The sequence below is a fragment of the Hoplias malabaricus genome, chromosome 18 (assembly GCF_029633855.1).
Source record: "Hoplias malabaricus isolate fHopMal1 chromosome 18, fHopMal1.hap1, whole genome shotgun sequence".
NCBI classification, from domain to species: domain Eukaryota; kingdom Metazoa; phylum Chordata; class Actinopteri; order Characiformes; family Erythrinidae; genus Hoplias; species Hoplias malabaricus.
Window position 1 is genome coordinate 23,213,886 of NC_089817.1, and position 19,213 is coordinate 23,233,098.

General features: G+C 37.1%; 1 protein-coding gene across 1 annotated transcript; it reads right to left on the reverse strand.

Moving 5' to 3' along the window:
• Positions 1–352: 352 nt before the first annotated feature.
• Positions 353–10,762, reverse strand: tacr1b (tachykinin receptor 1b). Its single transcript, XM_066650751.1, has 5 exons — positions 10,220–10,762; positions 8,222–8,416; positions 3,620–3,770; positions 1,744–1,940; positions 353–1,555 (listed from the first exon to the last, which is right to left on the reverse strand). The coding sequence occupies exons 1-5, from the start codon at positions 10,624–10,626 to the stop codon at positions 1,267–1,269; spliced, it is 1,239 nt and encodes a 412-aa protein (XP_066506848.1). The 5' UTR covers positions 10,627–10,762; the 3' UTR covers positions 353–1,266.
• Between the last annotated feature and the right edge of the window lie 8,451 nt (positions 10,763–19,213).

Genomic DNA, 19,213 nt, shown 5'->3' on the forward strand with positions numbered 1-19,213 from the left:
TTAAAACAACTCCAGCTGCTTTTAATAAATAACAAGGAACTATCAGCATCCACACAATAAGAACTGAAGGCTCCTTAAAATGGATGTTCTGGTGGTCATGCAGCTGGTAAGCAGTTCAAAGGGTGTGGTGTTCAGATGTTGCTTCTTTGTCTTGCAATGGACATCAAAGACATGTTCACATCTGCCCAACAAAGGAGGTGGATCTATAATTTGTGCCCTCACAGCTGTGGGTGCAGACAAGCAACAACACACGCCAGCCCACTAAAAACCAACACTAGTATTAGACTTAAGCATACAGCTCTGGATGAAAAGAGGGACATCACAGAAGATGCTCACATAAAGCACAACATAAAGCATAGGCACACAATCTGCACAATACAGTATTATTAGATTATTTTTAACAAATAAACAGATGTCTATGGGTCTCTAAATTGTTTTTTTCCCATGTTAATTAGGTCTATTTCTAGTCCTCAGTTCTCATATTGTCTACAATCTGCAACTGGACATCTCATTACTGTGCTGTCTAGATATAAAATTAAACACTCAATCTTCATACCACTCCTCCAACATATCAGCTAATCTGTAATTAGTATGCAATACTGCTAATAGTGAACATTGTTGTTAGTTTTCAGAACAGAGAACAATGGATTCCATTAATTACACAAAGGCAAATCCTTATGCAACACCCAAAGGAGACGAGATAAAGCCTAGCATCATTAGCAGCAGCACATTCATCAAATGCTTGTAAATTTCACAAACAACTGATGAAAAACAACATTCATTTGGGGTATTTGTGACTAATAAAGGCAATGAAGTTAGCCATTTTACCCATGTCTTAGTGTAAAATCTATATTTTGTGTTGTGTCCATTGACATTATACACCACTCTATGTACAGCATATGGACATCTAAGCAATAATACAGCAGCATCTCAGAAGCAGTCATGTTGTTTCAGTCTTTGTACTATATTAGTCACTGTAGTATATAAACTATGACCCAGAGGACCAGCCCTGTAATCAAATCCTCTCCAATGCATTGTCACTTCTATTGCCGGTAATCTGAAACAACAGCTGCAAAACATTCCAAGTCCTCATTGAGTTCTCTCCACATTCACTAGCACTATCCCCGATGGACAGCTGGCTAACCACTGCCAAGGACATAGCGAAGTTATCCTATCCTAAACAAACATGTTTTGTTTTTGGAATGCACAATCACACCGTGTGATAATGGTTGTATACTTCAAAGGACAGCATCTAGCTTGCCCAAACTAAGCCAGGTTGTTACTGGAGAAGAAGCTAGAGGATTCAGATACAGTCTTTGAGGCACTTCGGGAGGAGCCATTAGAGGTGAGATCTACGGAGAATCGTGTTTGAGCCATCTGAGCTTCTCCCTCTTCAGGTGGCATCACTGTGGAAACAGTGGTCTCCATGCGGCTAGTGCGGTAGAGGCTGACCTGCTTCTGTAGATACCGTGCTGACTTGAGTTCTAGGCCCTCATATGTGCCCTCAGGGGTACAAGGACACCAGAAGAATGCCTGCTGGAATCCTGCTCGAAATCTGTTGGGGTTTATATATAGTTAAAAGCATAATGTTTGTTATATAACTACAGTTCATGACTTGCATACTTGTATACCTATGTCACAAGAGCTTCAAACCCAAATTGTTAAATAACAGCAAGACATTTTAATTTGCATTTTATCGTACACAAAACATACATTCGTTAAAAAATAAGGGATTTTTTTTACCTGTCATTAAGGAAGCAGTAAATGATGGGGTTGTACATGGTGGAGCTCATGGCAAGCCACATTATTCCCAGATACACCTGTTGTATGTAACGCTCTTCAAACAGGTGAGGAAAGAATTGGTGTAATAGGAAGTAGACATGAAATGGGAGCCAACACACAGCAAAGGTGCACACCACAACAATCATCATTTTCACCACCTAAGGAAGGGAAAACAACAAAAAAGCAATGGATGTCAAGGATGTAAAAAGCTCAACAGTTTTGCTTCTTAATAAAGTAGTGCCTTTAAGTAGTAATTTGACTTAAAGTAAAAACGTGATTATACAGATGAGTATAAATTCAGCATGTATGATCACATTCAAACGTTTATTTCCAACTTCTAAAATTGACTGATGGCAATATAAAAATTACACACAGCATCATGTGTTAATTCAGTAAACACTGAACATCCTAAATCTATGGCTGGCATAGATATAACTTACCATCTCCATATGGCAATTGATTATGAACAGCAAAGATGTCAAAGAAACCAAGTGGTGGTTTTAAATTACATTAAGAAAAATACTGTTTATGACAACAATTTGGAATACTACTGAGGCATAACAATATTGATTGATCATCTCCAATTTGTAACAATGATACATGTTCTGGTGGAACTGAGGACCTGATAGCCTGTTTCTTATGGTGTGTTAGCCAGAGAAGAGAGAATAATTGCTGCTGCTATTGCTGTTCCCGAGCAGATTTTTTTAATGCTTGGTGAAGTACACTCTAACCCAGGGGTGTCCAAAATTACTCATAAAGGCCTGGCATGGCTGTAGGTTTTTCCTTCCAAACAAGAAGGTTCTCACAAGATTTCACCTGTTTACGGAATAGTGTTCACTCTTCAGATAGCTCATCATGTGTGTTCCTTTTTTATTAGAATGAAAACCATAACTCTTTTGTTGTGAGTGAGACTGTACACCTCTAATCTAGCCATTTAAGGACATGGAAAAAATATTAGTCTGCCTTCACTTTGCTCTGCTTGATAATAAAATGTTGAACTAACCAAATACAATAACCTGGTAGAATTAATATACAAATACACAAAGTGTAATTATTGTGAAGCACAATATCACCCATGCTCGGAGAGTCAGAAATGGAGCACCTAAGGTACAATCCCTAACCAGGAATGGGTGAATGTGAGTATGCATGTGTTTGACTGACACTATGTCTGAAACTGGACCTTATTCACTATATAGTGCACTATTTTGTGGATCTGCTATTTTGTAGAATTGTCTGAAAATATAGTGGACAATTTTCAGTGCAAACAATCCCACATTGTAGGTGTACAACCCACCTACACTAGTTAATAGAGGATACCATGTAACAGAATAATACAGGGAATAGTGAATAGGAAGCAATTTCAGACAGAGTGAGTTACAGACTAATTCCATGAAGTGCATTACATTTAAGAAAGCAAAAAAGCTGTGTTGTTGATAAATACTAGCACATTAGCTGCCAGGGTTCAATACTAAGAATATCCCACTGCCACCTATTAGGTATTTTTGGAAATATAGTAACAAATATATTTATTTGTTACCATATTTTCAAAAATACCTAATATAATGTATATGTTTATTTTACAAATATAAACAACGTCACCATTAAATTGAACATAGATTAAAAACTTAATGATGAAGATCATTAATATGCAGTAGTTCTTTTGCACCTCAAAAAAAATTCTTAGAATATTTGTTCCTTAAATGTCCTGCCTACCATCTGTGTACCTATCTAGGTATGGGAACTTATCTGAGCAAGTGAGTGTTGTTTAACGTTCTAATGTGTTAAATATAATGTGAGCTTGTCTCAGTGGCAAGTTTAATATGATAAAGCCTGAGACCTTCCGCTTTGCAGTGAGCTGTTCTCTGTAACGATCCGAGGAGTCGCCGGGTATCTCACTAGCCCACAGCGTGCATCCCACCACCAGATATGCACAGCCCATGACCAGCAGAGGTAGAAAGTAGATAAGCACAACCACACAGACATAGTACCTGCATTAAAACATGACAGAAAGACAAGGATTTAAGAAGAAGGCAGAAAGAAGACACCCTATGAAAAATGCACTACAGTGTGATAAAAGAAAATAAGGAAAACAAAACAATGTGTTCAGTAAAGCATGAAAAGTAAATCTGGATCAAGAGTTTACAAACTGAGTGATTACTATGGTAATTCAGGACACAATGCTATCTGGTGTCAACATACGCAAGTCTAACCCTTTGGCATTCACAAGCTAATCTCATATTGTCATGTTATAGATGATTGGGGATGAGACACGAAAAAACACCTTAAGTCATGAACTAGAGCTTAGAGGGTTCAGGTATGCCCACTGGGTCTTTCCATCACCATGACTGCATTGTAATGGAATTAAAACTCAGTCTACAAAGACACTGGGTTCTCTGGAGATAAGGAGGAAGCTCACAATGTGCATTCACAAAGACCATTTAAAATTGGCTATTTTCGATTTGCTCTAAGACAGAGGTGACAAAATGGTATAAATACATTGTCGGTGTTGCACTGAGAGAATGTCATGATTCAACAGCATGCCATTCTATTCTTTTCATTTGCTTATAAAAGTCAAACAATAATATTCATTCATTCATTCATCTGTAACCGCTTATCCAGTTCAGGGTCGCGTTGGGTCCAGAGCCTACCTGGAATCATTGGGAGCAAGGCAGGAATACATCCTGGAGCCCTGATCCGGGTGACTATCTGTAAAGAATTTGGTGTGTTCTCCCTGTGTATGTGTGGGTTTCCTCCGGGTGTTCTGGTTTCCTTCTTTGTTTGATAAACACACGTTGGTAGGCGGACTGGCTACTCAACAGTATCCATAGGAGTGAGTGTTGTTTGCCCTGATTCCAGGCAAGCTCTGGACCCACCGCGACCCTGAACTGGTTAACCTCATGAGCAGCTGTACACCATACAGTAGCTGGATTCACAGATTATAAGGGTTGTTCGTCTACAAACTTTTGGGCATATATCGTATGCATTCTACACAGTACTTATGATAATGGAATCACATACATAATTTGACGTTAAAAATTGCACAACTCCCTGAACTAATTAGAGCAACCAGATGTTCAGAGTGCAGGCACCAAGCAAAATGTTCCTTGAAGCAAACACAGTATGCATTCTGAGCACCTAAATTCACTATTTGATTTGCAAATACCATAGTTTATCATGCACACTATGCATATCCCCCTAACTGTGAGTCTGCATAAGGTATTAACTTGACTGTCATGAGTGCACTTTTGTGAGGCAGAGTGTAAAAAGAGAGTGAATTTCAGTTTCATCAACAAGCTACCAACAAAAAAAAGAAATAAATGCTTCAATGATGAAGAAATAGCATAGTGTTAACAAATGCCCTGGGTGTTTTATCACCCCGTTAGGAAAATAATAATAGGTTGTATAATAATAACAACATGCTGTGTAGCATCATCATGCTGTGTTAATTTTAGTGTAAATATTCTTTCAGAAAGGGTGGCATGGTGGTGTAACAGGAAGTGTTGCTGTCACACAGCTACTTAGTCCTGGCGTTGTGGATTAAAGCCCTGCTCCTGGTGACTGTCTGTGAGATGTTTGGTGTGTTCTCCCCTTGTCCATGTGGGTTTCCTCTGGGTGCTCTTGTTTACTCCAACGGTCCAAAAAACACAGGTAATTGGATTGTCTGCTCAAAACTGTCCATAGGTGTGAGAGTGTGAGTAAATGTGTGAATGTTTGTCACCCTGTAACCGGCCTCCAGAGAAAGTCCCTGCTTTGTGCCCAGTGATTCCGGGTAGGTTCTGGACCCTCCGTGGTGACCCTGAACTCTAGAAGTGGTTACTGACAATGAATGTATATGAACCTCATGTGCACCTCTAACTTATATGTGTCTGTTGCCATGGTAAATGGAAGTATTTGAGGCCATAATGTAAATGTGTGTCTGATTAAATGTTTGCTGCTCTGACCTTAGGAAATACATCAGAATTTGTTATTTGCACTATTTGTAATATATATTTATGTTGTACTTAGATACAGGAGCATATCTCCTGCATTTAGCAGTCCCTTAGTTCAGTAGTATTTGGACTCTAATCCTCTGTGTACTTTTGAGAATTTATTCTCTGAAAAGATGAAGCACTTTTGTAAGATGCTCTAGTTAAGACCATCTGCTAAAAGTATTAAATGTTTATATAAAAATAATATACACACCACATTTTAAAAAAATGTTCTGAACGACATGCCTGAAAAAGATTATTATAAATTATATAATACTACTACTAAAAATAATAATAATAATAATAAATAATAAATAATAATAATAAATAATAAATAATAATAATAATAATAATAATAATATTTTACACTAATATAGCGCATTTCACAAACCCAAGGACGCATTTTTTTTTAAAGAAATTAAATAATTCAAAAACAAACAGACAGACAAAAAAAACACAGTTTAGATGGTGTAGAAATATTCAAAAATGGTACATATTTAGATGAGTTAATAATATAATTACATACATATGTAAAAAATAAAGTTAATAATGCCTAAATATACATTTTGTTAGTGACAGTGTGGACTTTGTTCAGGATTGTGAACCCTCAATCCACTTGCCTGATTGGGCAACTATGAAAAAGATTAATGTTGAACCCTGATTCTGCTGTGATGCCAACTTTAAAACCCTAAAATACTTATTAACATGAGTGAACATAAAACAAACAGAGTAATTGTTGCATTTTTCAGTATTACGTTTAGACAGAACTCAATCCTGTTCTATACTTTCTCTCTTTTTACTAAACTGATGTAACACAAACGCAAACAGAGGCAGAGACCAAAAGACAGGCTCTATTAATCAATATGCCTTATCTCTCATGGCAGACATAGTTAGGACACTACTTCATAGATCAGCTTTGTTTCAAAGATGATTTCGGGGTCTTCCTGGAGAGTCTGTTTCATGGGTGTGGTTAGATGCCCTGGGTAATGTATAGTTATTTTATGGGAGTGGACATATTACTGCTGGAGTGACAGGCTAAGCCTGAAGGAATATTGATAGGATTGAGTGGGTAATGGCTTGGCTGTCCATGAAAATAACCTCTTTCCTCACACCTGACGCCTACGCTTCAATTGCAGAAGCTCTGAGATAGCAAAGGCAAGCTCCAATTAGATGCCAGGAAATTAAGTAACAGTGGGTCTGTGAATATCACCTGCTTCAAAGGCAGCAAGACACATACCACTGCTAGGGTGCTGTTTTAATATAAAAAGTGTAAAACAATACTAGCCGAAACCTCATTTTACTGAACAGTAGACATTTATCCCTAAATAAAAAAAAGAATACAGCTAATACCTCTCTCAATGTAAGTCAACAGCATATTTAAATTATTGTCTCACATAAAGAGAGATGGTGTCTGCTTGCAGACTAGAACTGTATGTTCCTGCCTTGCGCCCATGTTTCTGAAGGAAACACTGTGACCCTGATCAGAATGATGCAGCTGTAAAAGATGAATAAATGATAGAATAAATATCAAAAACAGCTTTCCTCTTCCGTAGGTCCAAAATTCAATTACTAGAATTTTATCTCACTCAAAAAATCAGCACAGATCATCCCTATAATATTTGGGTTACACTGGCTACCTGTGCCACTATGTATCCAGTTTAGGTGCTAATAAAACACAAATAAAATACAAATCTTTACAAGGCTTAACACCCCACATTCATTCATTCATTATCTTTAACCGCTTATCCAATTCAGGGTCGCGGTGGGTCCAGAGCCTACCTGGAATCATTGGGCGCAAGGCGGGAATATACACTGGAGGGGGCACCAGTCCTTCACAGGGCAACACAGATACACACACACACACACACATTCACTCACACCTACGGACACTTTTGAGTCGCCAATCTACCTACCAACGTGTGTTTTTGGACTGTGGGAGGAAACCCACGCGGGCACGGGGTTTATGTCCTCACAGACAGTTACCCGGAGCGGGGATCGAACCCACAACCTCCAGGTCCCTGGAGCTGTGTGACTGCGACACTATCTGCTGCGCCACCCAACACCCCACATATTTAGATGAACTCTTAACCCTTACTCTCCTTTTCAAATATTTAGGTCTATTACGCCAAAATGGGTCTATCCCAAAACTCTAACTGATCACTGGTATGGGAGGCGATCCTTCAGTGTCATGGTCCTCAAACTATAAAACATAAGGCCACTGTCTCTTTGCCTTGGCTCTTTATTCCTCTTCTGTAAAACTCAGCTTTAAACTTCTAATTTCTTTCTCAATTTTTGATCTGCCTCCTCACTACAGTTAATAGTTTGTGGTTTTGGCTGAAAAGCATCTTTGGAACAAGCCGTATATAATCTAAATACATTTTATATTTTATTATTATTACTATTATTATCATCATCATCATCATTATTACATTAATAACAGGTAATGTAAACATCTGACCATACATGCTTACATCTTTTTGAAATCCCACATGCTGTACTCAGGCCAGTCAATGAAGCAGACAATGCGTCCAGGGAGCTGAGCTGTGCTGGAATAGTAGTACTGAGGGAAGGCCAGGAGAAGAGCCAGCACCCAGATCACCCCTACCAAAAGCTTCGTCTCAGTGGAGGACAGCCGTTGCTGCAAGGGGTGAATGATGGCCATATACCTTCATTACAATAGAGCACATAGAGCACAGGAAAGCAGGATTTAATTGAGATTTTTATGGCACTATAAATAATTTAATTCATTCATACATATCCCCGTAAAAGGAACATGAAATGGCAGGTCAGCCGTCTCATTTTCTCATGCTTGAATCACTGGGACTTTAATTTTTAAGTTAATTTTAGCTTGGCCATCCCATATCTAGGATTATTTAATAATGTAATATCTGTGTTATGTGTTACTGGTTAGGGTCATAATAGCATTGTATTTACTAACAATTCTGTGAATCAATTAAAAATCTTTTTTATATATATATTTAAATTTGATTATACATTTTTGTTCATTTCTATCTGCAGATTAATTTTATATCCTTATTAAATGTATTCTGTTACTTCCCAGCTCCAGACCAGTCACTATGAAGGCTTCAACTTAAGCTTGTGATGTTATCAGAATGCAGAGATTTTTAATATACTGCCTACCTGAAAATAAGTCACATCATGAAAGAAATAAGCAGTCAGTTTCACAGTTGAGCATTTTTGCTTTCAAACTACAGCCTTCTGAAGACAGTCTCAAATCAGACGAGGTTCTCTTATGCCATTAACCTAAGGAGCAAACCATGTGCTGTTTGTGGCTGTAGGGGAGCCTCAGATGGGTAAGTGGAGATAGGTATAATCATACTGATATTTCAACATGTACTATGTAAAGGCACAAGGCAGATTTATATCTAAGCCTGTCACAATAATTATATTATTGATTAATCAAACAATTTATGAACATTCCCTCAATCATTTTTGCTGAACTCAGTGTTGGACATTGCTTTTACTGGCATTATGGTTTTAAAATGAACATCACCAGCATGTTAGCCACTCGCACTGTTCTGTTCTCTGGTGGTCTCTCAGTCCTGGTTATTTCATTTTGTTTAAAAGGAGAGGGTTTATTTAATTAATGATTTATTTATGTAGGATATTTGCACATTTTTTAATATTCAATCTGAATATTCCAAGTAACTAAGATTTTCCCTAATAGTCACTGTTATTAATATGTGTGTAATTGCATTATTTTGCTCATATATTATTATTATATCAGTGGCATAAAATGGTCTTAAAGTGACAAATAAATTGTTTATCCCAATTATTTCTGAGACAGTATATTAATCACAAAACAAGACTATTGTGACAGGCCTATTTATGTCTAACCACTTATATCTAGCAAGTTTTTTATAACTTCTCAACCTGTAACAAATTGAGTTATTGGATGTTTTAAATTACTTTTTAGAGGCTTTACATATTAAATTACTGTAATATTTTAATATGGTAACCTACTTCCAAGTTGTAAAAATCAGTTCCCAGATGTTGTGAAAGCAGCATAAGGCTTCCTCCCTTTTAATCAGTTTGTCAAATCCTGCTAATTATATTCTAATACTTTCCAACCACAGAAACACGAGGTTTTAGATATTTGTCATTTCTTGTCCATGTATCCTGCCAGATCAGCAGGCACCATATGTTCACCATCTAAGCCGTAGAGTGACCACGGGGAAAGTCTATAACCCTGCACTGGATAACACAAACAGCAATCTAGTGGAGGACTGCAGTAACGTTAACCTGCTGTTGTAAAGACCTGTTACATTTCCTCATCATTTAAACAGTCTGTCGGGTACAAGTCCTGTCAGGGTGGTAATGGTTTCACAAGTTTTAAGGCAGCACAGAAGTAATATAATATAATATAATATAATATAACACCCTATAATATACTGTAAGTCCTTGTGGTGGGTGGGGTACTCAACAAAACACGTAGCCCAGAAGCTTACCTGTCCAGAGCAATTGCCGTCATTGAATAAATGCTCGCAAACACAGCGGCAATTGGGAAGAAGTTGTGGAAGCGACAATAAACCAGACCGAAATACCACTCATTATGAACCGCGTAGACGAAGTTAACGACGGTGTTGAACGCCGACATTGAAGCCTCCGCAAAGGCAAGGTTGACCAGAAAGTAATTGGTCACAGTTCTCATTCGTTTGTGAGCCAGAATGATCCAAATCACAATAATATTTCCGACCACGGATATCAGAACTATACAGCTGTAAGCCAGCGCCCATAGAACGATCTGCCACACCGGCTGGACGAACTGGTTGGAGAAAAAACTTGTGTCGTTCAAAGAAGAGCCGTTGGTCCAGTTACTGTTCAATTCTTCAGAGTCGGTGTAAAACGGATCCATAATTTTACGTTTTGCAGACGTTAAAGTGTTTTATAAAGAGAGACAGTTGGGGTTGGGGCTAGTTTATGGACAGTTGATATATTGTAATGACTTCATCTCCGCTCCTCTGTCAGTTTGAAGACACTCCACGCGCGCACTCCTCAAACGCCTTTAGTTAACGGTCAACACGCAGCCTGATCGCGCGCCGGAGCAGCCAATCATCAGCCAGTGGCGTACCCCCCTCCCCTTCCCGCCTTCCACCGCTTTCACATCCTGATCCAGCACTGTGAGTGGCTAATACGAGTTCGTTTCTTGCACTATGATTGGCAAGCAGAGGAATCTCATTGGAATATGGACTGCCAGCCTATCCCAGCGCTGAAGGGCAGAGCTTGTTGTTACACAGGCGAAGAAACTCCCAGAACAGAAATATATATATTTCCCCAAATATTTTACTTCCATTTCAGTTTTTATATTATTATGTCCAGATGAATTAATGTTTTGCGGATAAATAAATGTCAGCCATATTCATGAATACATAAAACTGGATTAATATCAAGTTTTCTCATGTCTATAAACAAACCTCTCATATCAAGTTCAAGTTTTAAAAGCTAGGCCATTTCTAAAGCCTGGTTTACTGCCCCGTTTTCAAGGGCAGCTACAAGCAGCTCAAAAATGGAGACTTTGAGACATCACAAGCCAAAAAGTATGATGCATAGTGTACTGACTGGGTACTAACAGAACCAAGTGTTAAATCAATTTGACCAAGTGTTAAAAAAATTAGTATATTTTCAATATGTATGAAATTTATACATTGTTATTATCTTATTTGCTTTCATTTATTATTTATATAGTTTTATTTTTAAATTACATTTATCTAAATAAGTTATCATTTTTAATAATTATATAAGTCTCCAGTGTTCTGATTTGACACATTTTCCAAAATGTATAAAGTGCATCTTTAAATATTTCCATTTTCGTTTTTAGAGTAAACTTTATAAACCAAACCATATTTAAAACCAAAACGTTGTTGGGCTTATTTGGGCTCCAAAAGGTATATGCAATAATACAATTAAAAACATTTAAGTACAATTCTGCTGATGAGACATTAATATAATACATGTGGAATATGTGAATGGACTTTTGGTCACCATGTCAACAAAATTGGTATATTTTGAAAAATGCAATAAAAAGAATAATCTGAGATTTGTTCATTCTTTTGAAAATTTATGGAAGTTAGTGCTACTCAACAGTGGTCCCAGAGGCACCCTACCCTGCATATTAACTATTTACTTTACTGAATATTGGCTAATATATGCCAGGATGTTAGGTACATACATTGGATAAACAATATTGTGAAGGTACCCTTGACACAAAGGTATACATTGAGATTGTAAAGAGACATATGCTGCCATCAAAGTGACATGTTTTCCAAGGAAATCCATAGTTATTTCAGCAAGACAATGGCAGGTGTCTTTTTGCTTGTTAAACAGGCTTTGCAGATAAAGAGCATGGATGCTTGACTGGCCTGCCTGCAGTCCAGATCATAAATGGGACCATGGGCATTTAAGCATTTGAGTCTTGTGTGAAGCAAGAATTAAAATATTAAAGGTGTGTTGTATCTAAGTAAATGTAAAGTAGATATAATACAGTGACATGTGAATGTCCCTGCTATTTATGAATATGTTGCAGGTATCAAATATATTTTTTAATATGTACAAAGGTTTAAAAGTTTAAATGAATTAAACAAATAATTGATTCTTGTTTTTAATTACGTTTTATAGATGTCCCAAAACAGACACAGGAATGGGATTTCTATTTAGTGCTTTTTATGGCTGAGGCCATTGTCCAAGATCCACACTCACAGACAAGACTTAGAAATAGTTGATCAGGCTGGGTTCTGCAGCCTTCACCTTTTTTTGGTAACTACTGGTCACTGATGTTGGGATCATTTGTTTTGTTGTGGGATCCAGTTCAGGATCATGGTGGGTCCGGAGATTACACAGAATCACTGGGCACAAGGCTGGAACACATCCTGGAGGAAGCTAGACTATTACAGGGTGAAGTTTTAAATCAGCTATGTTATTTTTGATGCAGAACGCTTGTAAATGTGATGAGCTTGTGAAGCCCTCTTTCTGGCTGATGTGTGCTATTGTTGTGTATCATCTTGTGGCAAAAATTATTAAAATAGGCAGGGTGATGACCGCACTACTGTTATCTATAGCATTATGTTATGACACTGAAGGAAATGGCACATTTGGAAATAACATTTACCTTACTGACCAACTGAAAAAAGTTTTCTAGCTATGCCTTTGCTCAGTATGGCCATTTTGAAATTGCTCCAAATGTGGCAAGTGTCTGAGTAATTCAGTCAGAGTATTATTTTGTATTAGGCTACAGTTGCCAAGCAAACATCAATTTGCCATCAGTTAAGATAAAGAAAGAGCATCTCTTTTTCACTGAGGCCCAATATAGCTAGTGGCATCCTATAAATCAATAAAATATTTTATTTTATAAACCTAATTGATTTTCAAACTCAAAGTTGTCTAAGAGCTGAACAAGCAAATGCCACCTGAGTTTAAGTAGATATTCTGTCCCAGAGAAACTTTAGTCACATGGCGTTGGTGCCTGTGAAGTCATTACACCTCCATTTATGCAGAATTGCTCCCCATGATTTGTTTCACTTTGGCTACGTGATGAAAACAAGTTGGATGTGTTTACAGCTTGTTTTGCTGCCAGAAGCAATATTGATGGATTGACTTGTCTGGAGTAATAATAACCTACATAGTTGATGACTGGTCCTTGGTTATGAATGATCCCATCTTACCAAATGAATGCAGTTCTCAGTGCATGTGATTCTCATTCAAATTAATTTTATTGTCGTCCACAATAAGATTTAGCTGTTGTTTTGTTTCATTCTCACCCCTCACAACCCTTTCTTCCATCTTTCTGTCCACCCACTCTAGTGCTTCTAAGTGTCCAGCCAAATGAGACTTATCAGAACCGACAGCAGGGAAATGGGGATTCAGCTTCGCATCACCTGCTCCTTCTTAAATTGGAATACAGTCCTCTGGAAAGAAGAAAAGAGACAGCAGCTCCTATCACCTTATGTGGTATGAGATGCTAAATTTATAATGGTCACATTTTCATGTTAAATAGGTTCTGCTGACTAACACTCAGCTGAGCAATTTTATGTAAAACTGTAGGAATTAAAGCTGAATCCTAAATTAATATATAAGTACAACGGCCAGCTGACTGCCTTTAGAGCCACTGAAGGGTAATTGAATTTCAGAGAAGGTTGAGTGAGGAGAAGAAGCAACATTCTCGCAGCAGGATTGCCTCTGTAGCAGAATGGCAAAAGAGATTTAGCTATTTCTACGGGTATGTGGAGAGGATTTTTCATGAGTGATGTTGATAATTATCTACTGGCAGGCTGGAAAGTGAAATCCTCTCCTGTAGACCATATTCCCTCTGTGGGGCTTCATAAAAATCACTCTATGGTGCAATAATGTACTCATGGTAAAAATCTATTCCCTCATTAAAATATAATCATTTTTTCCATGGAATTCCCTTATTAAAAAATGTTGATTTGAACTTTGAAAATATATATCACTACTTTGGTTGTTATCACTGTCAGTAGCACAATAAACAAGCTCTTTTAAAGGGAACGTCTACAATTGTGGAGAAACAAATTTCTCTCTGGTTGTTTACATTCAGGAGCTCTGGGTCTTTTAAGCTGGAATGGTGTCTGTTGTTATGCACAGAAACATATTTGTTTAGTTTTAACATTTTTACATTTTATAGCATTGTGTATGTAAGAAAGCACAGTGCGTTATGTAACGTTCAGGAGAATGCAAAATTTCAAAACTCCCTCCACTGATAAAAAAATGAAATCTTTCAGATATAAATGCTTCTGACAGACAATGACACAAGACAAGAATCAATTCTTCTGATAATGATTCAGTATTTTTTATATCCAATGTAGTGTGTCACTAGTGTATCCCGATTCGGGATAAAGCAGAAGAAACACAGTTGGAATTGCATTTGTTTAAGGATTTATTTATATTTACTACATGATTACATTAATATACAAATCTCTCTAGTCTACGTGGGAGATTAGTCAGTAGAGAGATTAGAGAGAGATGTTACATATTATTCTCCTTTCTGTACAACTCAGAACGATAAAAACATGCATAATCACTAAAGGAAAACATTTTATATCAAATTATGTTCACTGTTTGCTAATGAAAAAGTTTTAATTTAAGGCAGCATGTTACGGCTGTGGTAATCAATTTACTGTTACAAAAAATGTATTTAAATATTTTGCTCTCAACTTCCTGTAATTCACAAATCCCAAGCATCCAAAAAAGCTTTTTTCCACACTGAACCGAACCTTGGTTGTTTGGTTCAGACTGTGTCCAACTTTTTTGATCAGCCCAAATTTTTATCCTTTGATCTGGACCAAGGGCTGAGGCTAAATTTCACACCTGGGCAAAACAAAATACACATGACAGCTTCCTAAGAGTTTGCCACAGGCCTCCAACATGACTCTGAGCAGGCTCTGAACTTTCTTCTACTTGATGTCTAAATAACGTTCCATGTCTTTTTCTATGAGTTACTGGCTGGAGCAGACATGACTTCTTGTTAGGAGCTCCGTTGTGCTAGTTTGCTTGACAGGAGGTGGGGAGTCCTACCTGAATATGAAGCATTTGTTTTGGTCTGAGATTCTGGTGCTCTAATGCGATATCTATTAGTGGAATGTCATGCACATTTAAGTACATCTGAAAGTAAATTATATTGCACCTACATAACTCAAGTACAAATATAGACATATTTAATATCTGACCATGAATAAAGTTTTGATAAATAAGCTTTGAAGTTAGATTACTTCATTATAGTACACTATGATGAGAAATAAGAAGAGAAACTCTGATCATTATGTAAAACTATATTTATTTTCTGAAGTCAGGTTAGAAGATTCCATATTCTGTCAGAGTGTGTACCTAAAAATGGCTATAAATCATCCTGTAAATAAATATTCCAGCTAAATAAATTTGTTTGCTTTTGTTTTCTCATGTGTACAAGCTCAGATGTTCCTGCCATTCATCATGAGTTGTCAGTGGCGCTCTCTCTCTCTCTCTCTCACACACACACATACACACACACCTTACATTTAAGCATTTTAGCTTAGTGGAAGAACAGTAAAATTGCAACTAAATAAAATAATTTTATAATTATTTATATATATATAATTTATATATATAAAAATTATATATATATAATATATAATATAAATAAAAAGTTTCTAAAAATCTACGATTAAAAATATGTGACACGTTTCTTTCTGAGCATAATGTTTTAATCAATGCCCATGTAAGTGTCAAAAGAACACTGGAATTTTGTGCATGATATTAGGCAACATTTTAATTCCTTGGGGAATGAATCACATGTCCCAGCATTCTACTGTATCTCTGAGTTTATATACTGTACAAGAAATGTTATTGATTTTGATGGAAGGTCCACCAATTTTATTCTATTCAGCATTTTGCTTTACAATTAATTAAATTTAAAGTGTAGCTTTAATCAGCCACTTCAGCCCTAAATAATCCATCAGTTAAAGTAAGGTAACAGTGTTCTGTGCAACAATTTTTTCTGTATACTGTCATAAAAACTGTCACTGTAGAGGGACCCTCAAGAGAACCTATACTCTACCATTAATTAGGAAACATGCTTGTACCTATTTTGGCTGTAGATTTTAAAATTATGTTGATTTCATACGTCCTGTTTCATCTCCAAGGCTTATATTATGTTCTTATATTTTACACAGTTCTTTAACCACTAAACATCTAAAACTAACCCACTGCTGTTTCTTTAAAAGTACATTTACACTGTTTGTACCTTTAGGGACAATAATTTACCTCTACCATACCTTTTTTTCTCAGTGTACAGTAAGTTAGCTAGCTGATTTTGTTACTGTAACATCTGTTATTCTGTATACTAAATTCACTGGTATTGCAACAGGAGCTCGAGTATTGACCCTGGAGCTGGACTTATGCCCTCAAATGCTAGGAGAGAACTTATATGCATTTCAGTACACTGACTGACTCAGTGAATGAAACGAAACACTGTTACACTAACTTAGTTGATCCTTATGGACACAGTACTGCATAACAAAATAGAATACTTTGAAGATTTAGCAGGTAGGTAGTGTCGTAGTCACACAGCTCCAGGGACTTGGAGGATGTGGGTTCAGATCCCGCTCCAGGTGACTCGTCTGTGAGGAGTTTGGTGTGTTCTCCCCGTGTCCGTGTGGGTTTCCTCCCACGGCCCAAAAACACACGTAGGTGGACTGGCAACTCAAATGTGTCCGTGGGTGTGAGTGTGTGAGTAAATGTGTGTGTGTGGCCTTGTGGGGGCCTGGCGCCCCCTCCAGTGTGTGTTCCTGCCTTTGCTCAGTGATTCCAGGTAGGCTCCGAACCCACCGTGACCCTGAACTGGACGAGCTGTTACAGACAATGAATGAATGAATGAATGAATGTAAGGGTTGCGCAAATGGCTGGGAAACCTCCAGCCAGCAGAGGGAGACAGCACGCACATCCCTGGGCAGAGGGCTTTTATAAGAGCTCCAATGGAAACACACTGCTGTATTTCAAGTTTGGGTCATGTGTTACAGCTGGTAATTTCTGTAAAAATGCAATGAGAGGATTTCATTGCTCTTATTTTCCTGTTTGAGCCTCTTAATTTTCTCTTGGGGTTTTTTCTCTCCCTCTAACTCTTTCACAGTTTACACAAATATCTAAAAAAATAATGTTAAATTTTGATTTAAAAAAGATCAATACCTTCTGTTTTTTTTTCTTCAGTGACTGTTTGGTTGAGAAGTTTATGTTTCTTTTACCTTTTATAGATGTTTTTACAGAGATAGACAGTCTTTCTTTTAGTGTCCTTTTACTGCCTTTTCCTGCCTAAGCCAAAAACGTGTGAGTTTATAACTTCCTTTGTTTTTGCCACCTATGCCTTAGTAGAGTGCAGTAACAGCGCTAGTACAGCCTAGGTTAAATCCCTGGTGCTATATATCTTCATACTACAAATTATTATTATTACTTTCAGACATCCTTCCTTTTTCTTACACTTGGATCCTATTTTTCAAATGTGTGGTGGCTAACCTAGTAGGCCTCAGGGCTAGCACTGTATTTGAAAATCTCCACCCAATGCATTTTAACCAATCATATTCCTCCCTGCCAGTTCACTGTTAACCAATTATGTTCCTTCTGCCTCGATGGTAGCGCTGCTTCCAGAACAATTTTGAGTAGTGATTTTTACTCATGCGTCTTTCTTGGAGTCAGACACATGAATATCAACATAGAATAACATTATGTTGGCTCTGGAATCTGTTCATTCCCCACCACCTCTGAAGAAATACTTTGACTTTTCAAAATTAAGGACATGAGAGTTACCAGCTTGGATTGTCCAGAAGACCATCTTGGATTGTCCAGGTGAACAGACATGCTCATTCATTTTATGTAAAAGACCCTAATCTTTGCAAGGCAGCTGTGTAAGAATCTTAGAATTCAGATCATGGCAAAATGCTACAGTGAGGAAGGGCTCATTCCAACCCTTCTCTGCTGCTACAGTCCAAAGCTCTCTACTAAATCTCCCCTGATGTGAATGATTGATAAATCATTCATAGGTCAGACACTGTATCTGATTCTAGGATTTTACAGTTATAATGCCTTTTCTGTAAGATGATGTATTAGAAAAACTATTTGGCTTTAACCATAGTTTAAAAGCCAGAAAAATAAACAGAACATTGTAATGAGATTCAGCAGCATTTATGACCGTCCCTGTCCAGGTTGTCCTGAATACACACAGGAATTTAAATCTGCTGCCTGCACAATGGGTGAAATATTCAGAGAGGCAAACACATTAAAATACTCACATAACCTTATTCTCAAAAGTGGAATTCAAAGAATCAGAAAACATGATGCAAGCGTAAAAAAAAAACAAGTAAGAGAAATAAGGAATCCATAAAAAAAAGCAGAAAGATCAAAGCATGAAAACACTATGTACAAGAGCAACTAGAACATCATTTTATTTAATCTGTCCCAGTAACAACATTAATAAAATGTTAAGATCTGATTGTTAATGTCTTTCTGATGAAAAACATCACTGGGAGAAAACAGGCTAATCCTAACTCTATCTTCACATTTAGAACAAAATTACAAACAATTTTTCACTATTGTTTACAACTGTTCTATAGCTTCAGTCAGCTCTCTGCCTGTGATTTTTGTTTTTGTGGTTCCTAACATCTTGCCTTTTTTTGTGCCTGTATTGTGTTTGAAAATTTATAAGCATTTTGATTTCCTTAAATGCACTATATAATTGTAATGGATTATTATTTATTATTATTTGAAGAACAACAGGAGGAGGAAAAGGTAAGGTTATTAAATCTCGTAACTAAAAATATTACTATTTCAGCATGAATAAAATACAATCTTCCTCCTGAAATCAAAATGAATGATGCCGTGATTACATCTCTAAATAAAGCTACTAATAAATCACTAGGCTCTGTAAAAAGACTGAATTATCAGAGGAATTTGTAGCCAAATTTGGT